The sequence below is a fragment of the Mercenaria mercenaria genome, chromosome 15, assembly GCF_021730395.1.
Source record: "Mercenaria mercenaria strain notata chromosome 15, MADL_Memer_1, whole genome shotgun sequence".
NCBI classification, from domain to species: domain Eukaryota; kingdom Metazoa; phylum Mollusca; class Bivalvia; order Venerida; family Veneridae; genus Mercenaria; species Mercenaria mercenaria.
This window is the reverse complement of record NC_069375.1, coordinates 18,779,098-18,797,076: the sequence shown is the minus strand read 5'-3', so window position 1 is coordinate 18,797,076 and position 17,979 is coordinate 18,779,098. Positions and strand designations below refer to the sequence as shown.

The window sequence follows — 17,979 nt, the reverse complement described above, 5'->3', positions numbered from 1 at the left end:
GAAATAACTGTTCTGGATACCATCATACAGGTTCTGGTTACTGTCATACATAACTGAAATAACTGTTCTGGTTATCATCATACATAACTGAAATAACTGTTCTGGTTATCGTCATACATATTCTGGTTACCATCGTATATAACTGAAATAACTGTTCTGGTTACTGTCATACATGTTCTGGTTTCCTTTATACATGTTCTGGTTACCATCATACATAACTGAAATAACTGTTCTGGTTATCATCATACATAACTGAAATAACTGGTCTGGTTATCATCATACATATTCTGGTTACCATCGTATATAACTGAAATAACTGTTTGGTAACTGTCATACATGACTGTTCTGATTATATATGGACACCAATCAGAAGATGAGTTATTTTAGTTATGTATGGTTGTTACCATCATACATAATTGAAATGACTATTCTGGTTATTGTCATACATAATTGAAATGACTGTTCTGGTTACCGTCATACATATTTAAAATGACTATTCTGGTTACTGTCATACATGTTCTGGTTACCATCATACATAATTGAAATGACTGTTCTGGTTACCATCATTCATATTCTGGTTACTGTCATATGTAATTGAAATGACTGTTCTGGTAACCATTATACGTAACTGAAATGACTGTTCTGGTTACTGTCATACATAATTGAACTAACTGTTCTGGTAACCATTATACATAATGGAAACAACTGTTCTGGTTACCATCAATGGCTACTGTCATACATAATTGAAATGACTGTTCTGGTTACTGTCATACATAATTAAAATGACTGTTCTGGTAACCATTATACATAACTGAAATGACTGTTCTGGTAACCATTATACATATTCAAAATAACTGTTCTAGTTACTGTTATACAGAACTAAAATGTCTGTTCTTGTAACAGTCATACATAATTGAACTGATTGTTCTGGTTACTGTCATACATATTTGAAATGACTGTTCTGGTTACTGTCATACATAATGAAAATGACTGTTCTTGTTACCATCATACATAGTTGAAATTACTGTTTTGGTAACCATTATACATAATTGAAATTACTGTTCTGGTAACCATTATGCATAACTGAAACTACAGTTCTGGTTACCATTATACATAGTTGAAATGGCTGTTCTGGTTACCAACATAGGTAACTGAAATGACTGTTCTAGTTACTGTCATACATAATTGAACTGACTGTTCTGGTAACCATTATACATAATGGAAATGACTGTTCTCGTTACCATTATACATAATTGAAATAACTGGTCTGGTTACCGTCATACATGTTCTGGTTACAGTCATACATAATGGAAATGACTGTTCAGGTTACCGTCATACATGTTCTGGTTACCATCATACAAAATTGAAATGACTGTTATGGTTACCATCATAGATAACTGAAATGCCTGTTCTGGTTACTGTCGTACATTTTTAAAAAATATATATCAAATATCTTTTACTGGTTACCACCACACATAACTGAATTGACTTATCTTCATATTGGTGTCCACCTGTTTTATTTCACACTTAACCACACTATTACTAATAATATTTTTAAAACCTTGGAGGCCTGGACCTCTAAAAAAATTGAAAAAAATTAAGGACCTTAAGGAAGGGCAAAAAAAACCTAATAAAAGAAAAATGTACCAAGAGCCCCTTTAAATGATTCAAGTTTTAATGAAGAAGGGAAATTCTAATACCTCTTGGTACCCCAAATTACCTGAAGGCGTTCAGGAGGTCGACGTGTCCTACGGGAAAACCGGCGAGGAGCTGGTGCCGGTACAACATCAGTAGGGATAACCTCTTCATCATGACCCTGATGCAGATCTGGGAGAACCAGATCAACAACTGGAAAAACAGGTCCCACTTCAGGAAGAACCAGCGCCATCTCTGGTACAGGAACCTCCACTGGTCCTGCCTCAGGCTGAGCCAACTCAGCAAACTGAGGATCTTCCCTTTCCCCAAGAACAGTCCTACGGGCTGGTACCACAGGGTCTACCTCTGGCACCTGGTTGTCAGACCTGACCTCGTCCAAGGACTCAGTCTCATCTACAACCATCACGACCTCCTCGCCACGGGCCTGTGGCTCACCCCTGAAGACCTCAGCAGGAAACAAGTCCTCCACACCTGAAAATAGAAAAAAGAACATTAAAAAGTTTGCTTTAAGTACTGCCTACACATACAATATCACTTTATTTCATTAAAACCCCGACAGATTTACTGTCAAAGACATTAATTTTTATTTTTTTTGGAAATATATGTACACACCCTTGTACTGGCACACTGGAGTTGACACAGCATGCTTTTTCCACTGACTAAATTATTGTTTGTTTTTCTTGTTAAGATTATTCCTTTATATTTTATATATTATTTGATTTCTTCTCCTACATTTTAAATTAATGGCCTTTCAACCCCTCCGGATACCTGACACAGCTTATTTAATGATTGTATTCTTCAAATACTCAAATTAGAAACAGTAATCAGACATGACACTGGATACTGTGCATGTCCAATTGTTGATGATGTATATTAGTAGAAATATGTCAGAATTTCACTTGGAATGACAGTAAAACTTACAATGTAAAACATAGTTATAGTATTGTAGTCAAACAAGAGGGCCATGATGGCCCTATATTGCTCAACTGATGATGGCCCTATATAGCTCAACTGAGTACCATTGCTCAAAATGATATGATCAAGTTTTGACATAGAGCATAAGTCAGAGACATACACATTAAATATCATCAGGATAAATATTATCTTGTAACAGTCCCTTTTGACCTAGTCACGGCCAATTTCCATACCAAGTTTGAGGGTCCTAGTCTCAAATGCTGCATTTTTGTACTAACATGGCTATTCTTTACCCTGGAAGCCTTAAATAACATTTTAAACCAATCTCATTAGATGCTGCTGAGATATATTCATTTACATAAATAAAGGGAGGTAATTGTCATAAATTCAGTCAAAAGTTATCTACCCTGATTGACTGAGTCCATCTGATGGCATAAAAGACATTTCAAATCAGTATCTTCATTGGTTACTGAGATATACCCATTTTAATTTGAAACAAAGGGAGGTAATTTGACATAAAATCAGTCCATAGGTATCTACCCTGATTGCCTCTGTCAAACTAAAGACAATGAAATTTCAAATGAGTTCTATAAATATTTACCAAGATAAATCCGTTTTTTATTAAAATCAGGGGAGGTAATCATGCATTGGTATACGCATGTGGAAGATACAGAATACAAGCCTATACAACAATATATGAGAAAAGTATTCATATAGATAAATGTTCAATCAAGTGTTATCTAACATGACTATTTCTTACCATGGAAGACATAAATAATGTTTAAAACCAATCTCATTAGAAGCTGCTAAAGTGTATTCATTTAGATAAAAAATAAAGGAAGGTAATTTGTCATAAATTCAGTCAATACATATCTTCACTGACTGTCCAAGTCTATCTGTTGACATAAATTAAATTTCAGATCAGTATCTTCATTAGTTACGGAGATATACCCATTATAATTTGAAATAAAGGGAGGTAATTTGACATAAAATCAGTCCATAGTTATCTTCCCTGATTTTCTCAGTCCAGCTAATGAAAATAATGAAATTTCAAATGAGTCCTATAAGTACTTACTGATATAAATCCTCAGGGGAGGTAATCAGATATAAAATAACTCAGGAACCTATGATTCGTCATGGAATCCAAGATTTATTGTTGTTGAAGTTATTTTGCAAGTTTGTATCAAATCAAACCATAAATGAAGTCTCTATATGGCAAAAGCCAAAACAGCAAACTTTGGACCTTTAAAGGGAATTCCTTTAGTTTTTTATGCGCATCCTTCTGCGCAGTCGGCACTATCTATTGGAAATTGAAGTTAAGTCAGCATTTGTTGAAACATGTGACAGACAATCTTAAATATGAGAAATCTTGAATGAAATAACATTTTTGATAAGTTTTTATCAGTAATTAAATGTTGATACTGGTTTATGTTATATTGACAAACATCATGCCTGACAGGTATCTTGCCATTTTTGTGGTTGTGTTTTCACATCGCATTTTAGTACAAACACAGTGTTGTTCATATAATGTAAGACAATTGACTTAGTACTGATAAGACAATATCCCCTTTCAGATTATTTAGTATTCAATTATAGAAAGAATTAAGAATTTTTAAAACTTTTTTTAACTACTAGCAGACATACATGTAATCAATTTGGCAAGGTTCGCGCCATTTTCCGCCTGAAGAGGTGTTGTATTCTAGCGGTCTTAACAAAAAATTTAGCCTGGTGACCCAAACATTTTTAGCCATTTTTATGCTCACAATACAATTATCTATACACAAGAAAAATAGGAAAAAATTCTATGAATTTTTTTTTCAAAATCTAAAAAAAAATTCTTCACTATGCGTATTTTTCATTGAAAAAAGTTCACAAAAGTGAATATGAAACAATATTTTTTTAATTTGTACCCATTATTGTAAGGATATTGAAGATATAGTATTACAAATATGACTATGATATCAAATAAGTATATGATAAAATCTGTAAAAAGAATAAACCTCATTGTGCTGTCTTGATGTATAGTGGACGCAACTTGACCCCGATGGTTGACCTTTGCATTATAATACATAATAAAGCACAACCTATTATTGAAAAGGAGTGTACGTAAAACACAAGCTGCACGAGATAAAGGAAATATAAATTTGTGAAAAAATATAAATTAGTGTACTGGAGATTTTTTAACTGATCAAATATAAATATATTAAAACTTTAAATACTGCACTATTTTACAAATCATTCAATATAAATATACACGGCTACCCTAAGCACCCTTGATTTCTACAATGAAATAATCGATATGAATAATCAGCCTAAGGTCAACCATCGCGGTCAAGTTGCGGCTACTATATATTTTGGTTGGTATTTATAAACAAGAGCTGTCACTGGACAGTGCGCTCAACTATTCTCAGTGCTTGATAGTATAATATAAGCTATGAGTTAAACTATAACATTACAACAAGCATATTCTAAGTTGAAAAAGGGCCATAATTCAGTCAAAATGCTTGATAAGAGTTGCCTCCTCCTTTTTACAGACTGGGGTCATGATGGTTAACAAGTATGCAAAATATCAAAGCAATATCTCAATCATTCTCATCTATCAGATGTTCGTCAAAATCCCGAGACGAACCTCTGATTTATTTCTGTCCTTTATTTGGTGAGCATGCGCACTCGTAATTACTAGCGGGAGAAGTTTCAGCCAATCAATGTTCGCCACTATTTGGCACGCCGAATTGAAATTTCAAACAATATGTAAGCAAGGTAGTTGCTAACGATAGATAAAGGCGATATTCCATGATTGCGATTAATAAAGATTTATTTCTGTTATTCGATGTTAAGAAATTGACCTGAAGAAATAATAATATTCCTCGTAAGTCTACATCGATATGAAAGGACGCGGTCACGCTTTTCACGGACGATTTTGATTGGTTCGCTACATTTTGTCGCGAAACGACGCTGATTGGCTGAAACGTTTTACCTGTAATGTAACCAAACCACAAATATCGGCGAAATGTGCCAGAGGTTCATCCGGGGAACCACGGTAGACCTCTGGTATGCGAGAATGTATCTCAATGGACTTTGAAAATATTTGGGGTGGTACGAAAACTTATACATTTATTCTAAGTCTAAAAGGGGCCATAATTCAGTCAAGATGCTTGATAGAGTTGCCTCCTCCTTTTTACAGACTGGGGTCATGATGGTAAACAAGTATGCAAAATATCAAAGCAATATCTCAATGGACTTTGAAAATATTTGGGGTGGTACGCAAACTTTAACATTTGTATGACGCTCATGCTAACGCTCACGCCAACGCCGGGGCGAGTAAGATAGCTCCCCTATTCTTCGTATAGTTGAGCTAAAAAGCAGAAAATTATGAAAATTTTGAAAACTCGCTGGCAGTTTCAGCAACATTGGGTGTGTTCAAAACTATTTTTCACAAAAACAAGCCTGATGAACCATTGTTTTTATTTGTTCATTATTTTCAGCACAAATTTTCCTTTCATATATGAATTTGAAAAAATTCTATGAAAGGAAAAAAACTATAGGAATTCTCTTTAAAACAAGTTATCTGAAACATACACTCTGCATGTCATGGTGAACATTTGTGCCAAGTTTCTTCAAGTAGTTCAAGAGTTACAGAGTGGACATGAAACAAACTGATATAACCTTTGACTCCTAAGTGTGACCTTGACCTTGAAACTAGACATCCAAAACATGCACGTCGTCTAGGTGTGGTGAACATTTGTGTCAAGTTTCTTGAAATCCTTCAAGGGGTCCAAGAGTTACAAAGCAGTCATGAAATTGCTAACAGACGAATGGACGGACAGATGGACACCGAGGTATAACATAATACGTCCCTTTGGGCATATAAAAGGGGCATAACTTTGTAAAAATGCAAAACAGGGTTATGGAACCTGCATAATGCTTATCAGCTCATGATACTGTGGACAAGTGTGTGAAGTTACAATGCATTCCCATTAGTGGGTTACCTGAGATACCAGCTTACATAATAATAAGAATTTAACCAAAAGCTGCTAAATTGAAAAAGGGGCATAATTTTGTAAAAGTGCTAAGTAGAGTTATTGAACCTTTGCACTGCAGGTCATATCATGTCATGACAGTGAACAAGTGTGTGAAGTTTCAATCCTTTCCCATTAGTGGATAATGAGATACCAGCTTACATACAAAAACATAAGCAAAAACTGCTTTATTCGAAAAGGGGGCATAATTTTGAAAAAAAGTAGTTATGGGACCTGTACAGTGCATGTCAGATCAGACAGTGAACAAGTGTGTGAAGTTTCTATCCATTCCCATTAGTGGATACTGAGATACCAGCTTACATACAAAACCGTAACCAAAAATTACTAAGTGGAAAAAGGGGCATAAGTTTGAAAAATGCAAAGTGGAGTTATGGGACCTAAACAGTTATGGTCAGATGATGACTGTGAACAGGTGTGTGAAGTTTCAATCCATTCCCATTTGTGAGTACTGAGATATCAGCTTACATACAAAACCCTAACCAAAATTTTTAAGTCGAAAAAGAGGCATAATTTTGTAAAAAAAAAAGCAAAATAGAGTTATGGAACCTGTGCAATGTAAGTCAGTTTAAAAAAGTAAATAAGTGTGTGAAGTTTCAATCCATTAAGTGGTTACCGAGATACCAGCTAACATACAAAAACTTAATCTAATTGGGATGAGGATGTGGACGCTAGGGTGAGTCCAATAGCTCTACTATTCTTTGAACAGTTGAGCTAAAAAGTTTCATACATGGCTGTTGTTTTTATTAAGGTGTATTAGTATTACCATAGTATTCTTTACATAAACTATTATAAACTGGTTGCAAGACTTTCATCTGAATTTTGGTGTTTTTTTTTTTGTTTTTTTTTGGCAAAATGAATGCGCGTATCTAAAATAACAAGCTGCTGAACTGTATACCTGCTATTTCGATCCTGCTGAGAAACATGTAATGTGAATTGGGTAACAATGCATCAGACCCAAATCTAGCATTAAGGCAAAAAATATTACTGTTTACTTTCTCAGGCCCTAATGCATACATTTTGACCCACGGCATCTAATTTTTTATGAAAGAAAAATTGACGAAGTTTGCGAAAAAAGAATTTTAAACAAAACAAGAACTGTCCATAAGACAGCGCGCTCCACTATTTGACGATTTGACAGTAAAATGAACATATGTCTCAATAAGAGACCTCTACTTTAAAAGGAAGATACACCAAGGGGCATAATTCTATCATAATTCTATCAAAAACACTAATTACAGTTATTGGGATTGTTACCACACATGCAGATGATGATGGTAAAGATATATTTTGAGTTTCAAGTCATTATCTTATATAGTACCAATGATATATCCAGAAAACGAAATTTGTCAAAAATTCAAGTATGAAAGGGGCATTATTTGGTCAAAACTACAGATCAGAGTTATAGGGATTATAATTACACATGCAAATGATGAAGATAAAGATACACTTAAAGTTTCAAGTCTTTATCTTATATTGTAGTAAAGTTATATCAAGAAAGCGAAGATTTCTAAAAAGCTTTAAGTATGAAAGGGGCATAATTCTGTCAACAATACAATTAGATTTATGGGGATTGTAACCACACATGCAGATGATGATTATGAAGAAATATATTTAATTTCAAGTCATTATCTTTTAAAGTACCAAAGATATGTCTATAAACAAAGCTTTCGAAAAAAATTAAACATAAAACTAGAAAATGCTTTAGTAGTATAAGAAATGGGGTTTTTGGTACACTTTTGACCCAAATTAATTTTAACCCTTGACCTAAACCGACCAATGCTGACCAATTTCAACAAATTTAAAACAAATTTTAACAAATTGTTGTTAAAACCTATAGTAAAATATGATTAAAGATAATTTTAAACACTTTCACCAAATATTTGCCAAAATCCTGCCAAGTGGCAGCAATGTGGCAGTCGCTGCCAACTTGACAAACTTTTGGCAGAACGTTGGCAAACACAAATTCAACCAATCAAAAGCCTGCCATTTTTCTGCCAAGTGGCAGCAATGTGGCAGTGTCTGCCAACTTGGCAAACTTTTGGCAGATTATTTTTATTGATAAAATGTAAAGGTATTTAAACTTATTTTGAATTAATAACTACATTATTAGTCTTTAAATAATTTTAAATACATATGATATAGATGAGTTTACAGAATAAAATATATTGTTTGAAAGAAAGAAGATTAACTGATAATATAAATCCTCATTATGTTATAACAAAAAAACGGGAGAAAAATGATAAAGGCTACTTGTTCATCTTGTGGAAAAATGAAATCAAAGTTTGTTAAAAGTACAGGGGGTAATTTAGATATTCACAAAGCAATGTTACCTTTATTACCTAAGAAAGGTTTAACACTTCCAGGATATAATTATTGTGGGCCAGGAAATCCCCTAGATAATGGACCCCCTGTCAATGAACTGGATGCAGTATGTATGGACCATGACTTTTGCTATGACAGTGGTGTAAAAAAGGGTACATGTGATAAGCAAATGCTTTCCAATTTAAATAAAACTAAATCAAAAACATTTGGAGAAAAGATTGCAAAACATTTAGTTGTAAAACCAGCTATCAAAACGAAATACACACTTGGTCTCGGACAAAAATCAAAAAACGGGAAAAGGGGTAGAGTATACCCCCGGAATCACATGGAGCGATGAATTAGCAGAAGAATTACACAAACCAATTAAAAGAAAATTTAGGAAACGAAGAGTGATAGTTAATGATATTGATGATACTTGGTCAGCTGATTTAGTTGACATGCAAGCTTTTTCAAAATATAATAAAGGAGTAAAGTACTTGTTAACCGTTATTGATATATTTAGTAAATATGCTTGGGTTATTCCATTAAAGAAAAAAAACTGGAGAATCTGTTACTGAAGCATTTGAAAAAATAATTTTAGAAGGACGATTACCAGTAAATTTATGGGTAGATGAAGGAAAAGAATTTTATAATAAAAAGTTTGAATCATTTTTGAATAAAAATAAGATTAATATGTACCATACATTTAATGAAGGAAAGGCTGTAGTAATAGAAAGATTTAATAGAAGTTTAAAAAGAATAATGTGGAAATATTTTACAGCAAATAATACTTATACTTATTTAGATAATTTGCAGGATATGGTGATAAATATAACAAAACAAAACACTCTAGTATAAAAATGACACCAACCGAAGCTAGTAAAAACTTAAATAAAGGTTTACTGTTTACTTTAATTTATATGGTGATTTAAAGATACCAAAGAGTAAAACAAAATTTAAAATTGGTGATCGAGTTCGTTTAAGCAAACTTAAAAGACATTTTGAAAAAGGATATACACCAAACTGGACAGAGGAATATTTATAATTTATAAATTAATAATACAAATCCCAGAACATACACTATTAAAGATTTAAATGATGAAATAATTCAAGGTTCATTTTATGAACAAGAACTTTTACCTACTACACAAGAAGTTTTTAGAATAGAAAAAGTTATTAGACGAGACTATAAGAAAAAACAAGCTTTAGTAAAATGGAAAGGTTACAATGAAAAATTTAATAGTTGGATACCATTTAGTGAATTGAAAGAAATTTAATTTAAAAAATATATTATATAAATGAGCCATAAAAATTTAATTTCTAATAATGGAATAGAAACAATAGATCAGTTAATCATTCACTTAACTAAACTAGCTGCTGCTTACAGAAAAAGTTATAAATTTTGTGGGAGAGTAAGTACCGGATTATATATTACAGCAGGTGTTTTGGTTGTTCAGCTGCATTAGCACTTGTTCCAGCTATTTCCTATATTTGTAGCAGTTGCTGGCGCTGTTCCATCAGTAATTACCATATTTACTAACAGACTAAAACTTGACGACAAGAAATTTATTTTAAAAGCACATCATCACAAAATAAAACAACTAATAACAAAAGCACGGATTGGAAAAGTAAATAAAGAAGAAGAGAAACAAGTTATTCAGGATATTTTTACAATACTATTAGAAATGCAGAAAGAAAAAAAATATTCAATGCCTTTTGAAACATATATGAAGGAATTTAAACTTAACGGATATAAAAGTAAAAAAGAAGAAGAGCTGTATTAAATTTTACGTGTGTTTTTAGAGATTTTTTTCTATAAGTATATTATATAGATGGTTAATAGAAAGGTAGATAGAATGATTATGTCAAAATTATCTAGCACTTTAGGAGAAATAATGAATCCAGATAAAAATTCATATAAGAAAGTTCTTAAAAGAAGAAATGTTATTAAATCAAAACTTGATCAAATAGTTAGCGATGAATATAAAAATCACGTTATTGATAAATTACAAAATGTTATAGATCCTTATCTTTTAAAAAAATAATTTATTTGAATGGGACTGTGGTTGTCTATTAACTGAAGAAGAAAATGCTGTACCCTCGAGTACTAAAACCTCTAGTTTTAAAAAGTTATGTGATTGTCCCAGACCAAATAATATCAGAAACAACCCTAAAAAAGTTATTGTAACCGACTGTGATACTAATGAAGAAAAAACATATAAAAGCAATTATGCAGCTTCTAAAGACCTTGGTATTAATTCTGGGTTAACAACAATGTGCTGCAAAGGAGAAAACCGAGTAAAATGTGGAATATCAAAAGTTAATGGAAAAAGATATAAATTTAAATATTTTATTTCTTCTTAAAGATAATTTAAAACTTTATTTATTTTATTATTTTTTTAATGATTTTTTTAATCCTTTTTTGCTTAACGAATTTTATTTTCTAAATATAATATATAGATGGAAATTGAGAGATCTACAAAACAATATTATAAGAAATTTGAATTAAAATTACATATAGACAAGATCCAAAGAATCAATTATATTTAACTATAAACGACTCTTATGAAATACTTAAATCTGAACTTAAAACTTTAAAAGGTATAAAAATAAACGTTGTTTTAAAAATAACTTTTGCAAAAATGGATAAAACTGATACAATATATAAATCAGCTTATTTTCAATCAAGGCTTTAGAAATTATTAACAAAACGAAATAAAAAAAAACTTTACATCAAGCTTTTGATGAAATAATAAATAGAATTGGTAATTGGATTTCTGAAGGAAGTGCTGGAGAATAGAGTCAGTTGATGCTCATTATATAAACAGATATAAGTATAGCCCATTGGCTGCTTCAAGCTATTTAGAATTACCAAAACCATTACAACATCCAATGAAAGGATTAATAAATATAAAGAATGATGATAACGAATGTTTTAGATGGTGTCATTTGGCTTACAAATTTCCTGTAACAAAACATTCTGAAAGAGTTTCAAATTATAAAAAACATATAAACGATCTTGATTATACTGGAATTAAATTTCCTGTTACATTAAATCAAATACCTAAAATAGAAGTTTTAAATGAAATATCATTTAATATATTTGGATATGAAGAAAATAGTATTTATCCATTGTACATATCAAAATATCATTACGAAGAACACTGTGACATGTTGCTAATTACTAATGATAAAATAAACGGCGACTGTAAATCACCAGAGACCCCAGTCCAACATTATGTTTGGATAAAAGACTTTAATAGATTAATGTTTAACAAAACCAAACATAAAGAAAAAAAATATTTCTGTAAAAGTTGTTTACAACATTTTACAAATGAAAGAATATTAAATGAACATATTCCAAATTGTTTAGCTATTAATGGTATCCAAGGCGTAAAAATGCCAAAAGAGGGAAGTAAAGTACAATTTAAAAATTATCATAAAGGTTTAGCAGTACCTTTTAATTTATGCTGATTTTGAATCAATAACTAAAAAAGTTTTAACTGCTTTACCATCAACTGAATCTTCATTTACTGAACCATATCAAAATCATATAGATTGTGGTTACGGCTATAAAGTTGTTTGTTGCTATGACGATAAATATACTAAACCAACCCAGATTTATAGAGGCCCTAATGCAGTTTATAAGTTTATTGAAAAAATGCTTGAGGAAGAGGAATATTGTAAAGAAATATTTAAAGAACATTTCAACAAAGAACTAAGAATGTCTAAAAATGATTCAACCGAATTTAAAAAACAAAAGTTTTGTCATATTTGTGAAAAAGAATATAAGGAAAATGAAAATCCTGTCCGAGATCACTGTCATATAACAGGAAAATTTAGAGGAAGTGCTCACTCAGAATGTAATATTAATTTTAAACTAACACATAAAATTCCTGTTATTTTTCATAATTTAAGAGGTTATGACGGTCATTTTATTATGCAACAAATAGGAAAATTCAAAAAAGAAATTAATGTTATTCCTAACAATATGGAAAGATATATGGCATTTATGATTTCTGACTTGGTCTTTATTGATTCATTCCAATTTATGTCTCAATCATTGGATAACTTAGTAAAAAATATTCCAGAATTTAAATACACATCAACTGAATTTAATTGTGAAAATGTTGAATTATTAAAAACAAAAGGTGTTTATCCATATGATTACATGGATTCATTTAAAAAATTCAAAGAAACAAAATTACCTTCTAAAGAAGAGTTTTATTCAATTTTAAATGAAACACACATATCTGATAATGAATACGAACATGCTAAAAATGTTTGGAATAAATTTAAAATTAAAACAATGGGAGAATATCATGATCTATATTTAAAAACTGACGTATTACTTTTAGCTGATGTATTTGAAAATTTTAGAAAACTATGTTTGGAGTACTACAAATTAGATCCTTGTCATTATTTTAGTAGCCCTGGTTTAGCTTGGGATGCAATGTTAAAAATGACTGGAATTAAGTTAGATTTAATAACTGATATTGATATGTATCTTTTTATTGAAAAGGGACTGAGAGGAGGAATAAGTTATATTTCAAACAGATACAGTAAAGCAAACAATAAATATATGAAAGATTATAATTCAAAAGAAGAAAGCAAATACATTATGTACCTCGACGCCAATAACCTTTACGGTTGGGCTATGTGTCAACCTTTACCCTCTGGAAACTTTAAATTTATATCCGAAAAACAATTTAAGAAATTAATTGCAAAAGGTAAAACTAACTTTATAGTTGAATGTGATCTTGAATATCCAAAAGAATTACATAAAACCCACAATGATTATCCTTTAGCTCCTGAAAAAATTATTATACCAGATCAATGGCTTTCCAATTATAGTAAAAATTAAAACAGAATTTGAAATAGGAAAAAGTAATGTAAAAAGTTAGTTCCAACTTTAATGAAAAAACAAAATTATGTAGTTCATTTTAAAAATCTTGAACTATATACACATTAGGGTTAAAAGTAACAAAAATATATAAATATTAACTTTTGACGAAAGTCCTTGGTTAAAAAGTATATTGATTTTAATACTCAAAAAAGATCTAAAGCAAAAAATTCATTTGAAAAGGACTTTTTTAAGTTAATGAACAATTCTGTATTCGGTTAAAACGATGGAGAATTTACGCAAGAGGGTTAATATTAAATTAACTCATGATGAAAATATTTTATTAAAATACATAGCCAAAACCTTCATTTGTTAGTTCAACGATGTTTAACAAGAATTTGTTTGGTATTCATAGAATAAAAGAAAGTTTGTTATTAAACAGACCTTGTTATGTTGGAATGTGCATTCTAGATTTATCAAAATATTTAATGTATGATTTTCATTATAATTATATTATGGAAAAGTACGAGAGTAATTGTAAATTATTGTTTACTGACACTGATTCATTATGTTATGAAATAAAAACCAAAGATGCGTATAAAGACTTTTATAAGGACAAAGATTTATTTGATAATAGTGATTATAACCCAAAATCAGAATTTTATTTTGATAATAATAAAAAAGTAATTGGAAAATTTAAAGATGAAGCTGCCGGTGTAGTAATTGTTGAATTTGTCGGATTAAGAAGTAAAATGTATTCATATTTATTAGAAAACGAAGTAAATGTTAAAAAATGTAAAGGAATTAAAAAACTTGTTGTTAAGAAAACAATAGTTCATAAAAATTATAAAGATACTTTGTTTAATTCAACCCAAAGTAATCACACTTTTAAAGTTATTCGTTCTAATAAACACAATCTTTCCAGTTATGTTATAAATAAAACATCTTTATCATGTTATGACGATAAAAGATATATTCTTGATAATGGTATTGATACATTAGCTTATTCTTAAATTAATTCTTAAATTAAAACTTAAATTAATTCTTAAATTAAAACTTAAATTAACTCTTAAATTAAAACTTAAATTAACTCTTAAATTATAGAACCATAAATTGTTAACTGAATATTCATAACGTTTAAAGAATTAATATAAATAACATCATTTATTTTAAATTCATTTGCATAATTAATAGAAATAGATTCATTTTTTCTGTTATTTTTTGCATTGTAACTTTGAAGAATTACATTTTCTTTATTTTTTATTTGTAATTTAGCTTCTCCTTTATCTAATTTAATTGCATCAACAAGAATAATTAAAATGCAATTAAAATTAATTGTTACATTATTACCATTTTGAACTAAACCAGGACTAGCATTTACAGTTTTCCATTGAAATAATCCACTATCAGTATCTTGGGTATAACTTGTTAAAAACAATGGAGGTTTTCTTATTAATTGTCTTTCTATTTTATTTACTTTTTCATTTATATTATTGAATATTCCCATTATATTAATTATTCCAGTTAAATAAATGTCCTTATTAGTTAAAATAATTTATAATAGTTTGTTCATTTACTCTTTGATTATTAATTTTTAGTATTTTATACAATAAATCATACAACGGTACTTTATCTTGTAACATTTTAATGAAAAATAAACAATAATATCCACAAAGCATACTTGTTTTGTCTTGATATTGAACATTGTTGTATTTTACATTTGGTATATACTGAATTACTTCTTTTGGTGGAGGAAGTCCAAATGGGTCAAAGTACAAAGTATTCAAGTAACAAACCCAATGTGTTCCAGGACCAACAAAGTCATCCAAATTTATAATTCCACACTCGTCCTTTTCTTTTAATTTTGGTAGACCTGTGGTCTCCGAGAGTTTCACTCTTGGTAAGTTATTTCTACTAAACACACCCCTAAAGTTTTTAATTTTTAATTGTTTTACCCATTGTTCAATTTCAAAGTTAGAAATAGGTTTGTTTATAAATTTTATTTTTTTTTTTACTAAATTTTATTTTTTTTTTTTACTAAATTTTATTTTTTTTTTTTACTATAGGAATTCGTCTGTAAGGTCTTCGTTGAGAATCAATCTGTAGTCCTTTTCCACTTAACAAAGATGTAATCAAAGGTATTCCTAGACTAGCAGCCAACATACCTAAAAACCCACCGTCTTGTTTTTGTTTTTGTGTTAATTTAATCACTCCAGATCCTACTAGTTGCTTTCTTTGATTAGGTGTAAGATATGGTGATATCATATTTCTCTTATCATTAGCTACTGAAATCATACCATTTCCAAGTATTTTACTAACACCAGTACTGGCCAGTCCAGAAAGGGCTCCAATGCCTAGAGGGGCTAATATTTTTGGAGCTATTTTTGCTGCCATTGGAAGAATTGTTTTTCCTAACAAACCAGCCAAAGCTCCTAAAAATCCACCATTTTGACCTTGACTGGACATTTGACTTTTTGAAATTGTAATTTCTAATCCCTTTTTATTTGCAACAGCTTTTTTAATTTGATTAATTTGTGTTTTTGTTAATAGTAAAGGGAAGTTTCCATGTAATTGTTCATGTTTTAATCTAAAAGTATGTGGAATTTTGTTGTTGTAGGCTCGGGCTAAATTTTTCTTTTGTCCATCTGTAAGGTTAACTTTATATTCAATATAATTTGATGTCATTATATATAATTTATATTTATTTTATTTAATTTATATTTATTTTATTTAAACAATGACAATGACAAGTTCATTTAAACAATGACAAGTTCATTTAAACAATAACAAGTTCATTTCCAATAGTATTTATTTCAACTGTTTCCTCATATAATACAATTGCGTAAACACGAATATTAGCTGCTGGTGGAATATTTAATTTAGCTGTTAATGTAATATGCTTAGGATCTTCTGTAGTTACTTCCTTTTTATATTCCAAGTTAAAATGAATAAATCCAAACAATTCTTGAAAATTTGATCTATTTAAAAGACTTCCAGTAGTCTTATTATTTTGTTTATAATAATAATTAATTACATCATCATATATTCTTGATATACTTGTGTATTCTGTTTCTGGATAAAAAACACCATTACCAACTTCAAGACGACAGGAGCTCAAAGTGCAATTATTATTTGCTGCATTAATTTTAAATGTATCTAATAAATGTGGGTTATGTTCTTGTGAATTACTTTTATCAGGTCGTTGTAAATAAACAAATACATGTTGTGGTTTTGTTACACCAGCTGTTATTCTAAAGGTTATATTAGTTTGTTGTGTATCAGTTGATTGTGTCACCATTTCCCTAAGGTATGACCATCTTGCTTTTTTATATCTTTCAGTAGTAATTAGATCAAACCCAAATTCATTAAAAATTAAACGCGGAACCCATAGAATTAATTTTGTTACAATTACTCTACCAGCAGCAGCAGCATTAGCTCTAAAAATCAATTCATCATCATCTGTCAGCTGTAGTGTTATTTGAATTTGACTTGGAGGTAAAATATTAGTTTCTAAACCCTGAAAAAATGAATAATTATTTAATGGAATTTTAGCATTTACTTCTTTACCACCTTGGATTAATAACTTCCTAGTAGCAAACCCCGAATTATATCCAGCTTGATTCTTCCTGCTCTCAGCAGTAGCAGATTCATCTAAATAAATATATTCGTTTTTTCCAGTTGATTTTGCATAATCTTCAGATAGTTCAACTAAATCCTTTACATTTATTACTTTGTATAAATTATTACAATCATAAACAATTTTTCCATTTTGTTTAACCACTAATTGATCAATTAATGAAGCTGCATTATTAATTAGAGCAATTTGATTATCATCTCCATCGTCACCATAATTATTACCGTTAGCAAGCTTATTTACTTTAAAACTTACTTCAAAATAACCATTAAACCAATCAAAATATGAGCTTCTATCATTAATTGTAAAGTGATATCCGTTTTTTTGTTGCTTAACATTATTTCCCAGGACAGATATTAAAGCTGTATCTAATTGAATAGGAGTTAATTCATATCTTTCACAATATTGTTTTGTTCTAAACATGTATATATTATATATTATTTTATTTTTTATTCTATTTTTTATTTTATTTTTTTATTAAAGTTAAATCTTTATTTTTTATAAATTAATTTGTTAATACGTTTACGTGTTCCAGATCCTGACAATATTCTATTTATTCTCATATGAATATCCTCCTCTTTATCATTATT

General features: G+C 29.9%; 1 protein-coding gene across 1 annotated transcript in view; it reads right to left on the bottom strand.

The window, feature by feature from the left end:
* Positions 1-834: 834 nt before the first annotated feature.
* The window catches only part of LOC123533427 (uncharacterized), a 29,401-nt gene continuing 12,256 nt past the window's right edge, over positions 835-17,979 (bottom strand). Inside the window, exon 2 of the mRNA XM_053524692.1 lies at positions 835-2,127. Within this exon, the coding sequence (XP_053380667.1) occupies positions 1,694-2,127 (434 nt within the window). The 3' untranslated portion in view covers positions 835-1,693. The remainder of the gene's footprint in view (positions 2,128-17,979) is intronic.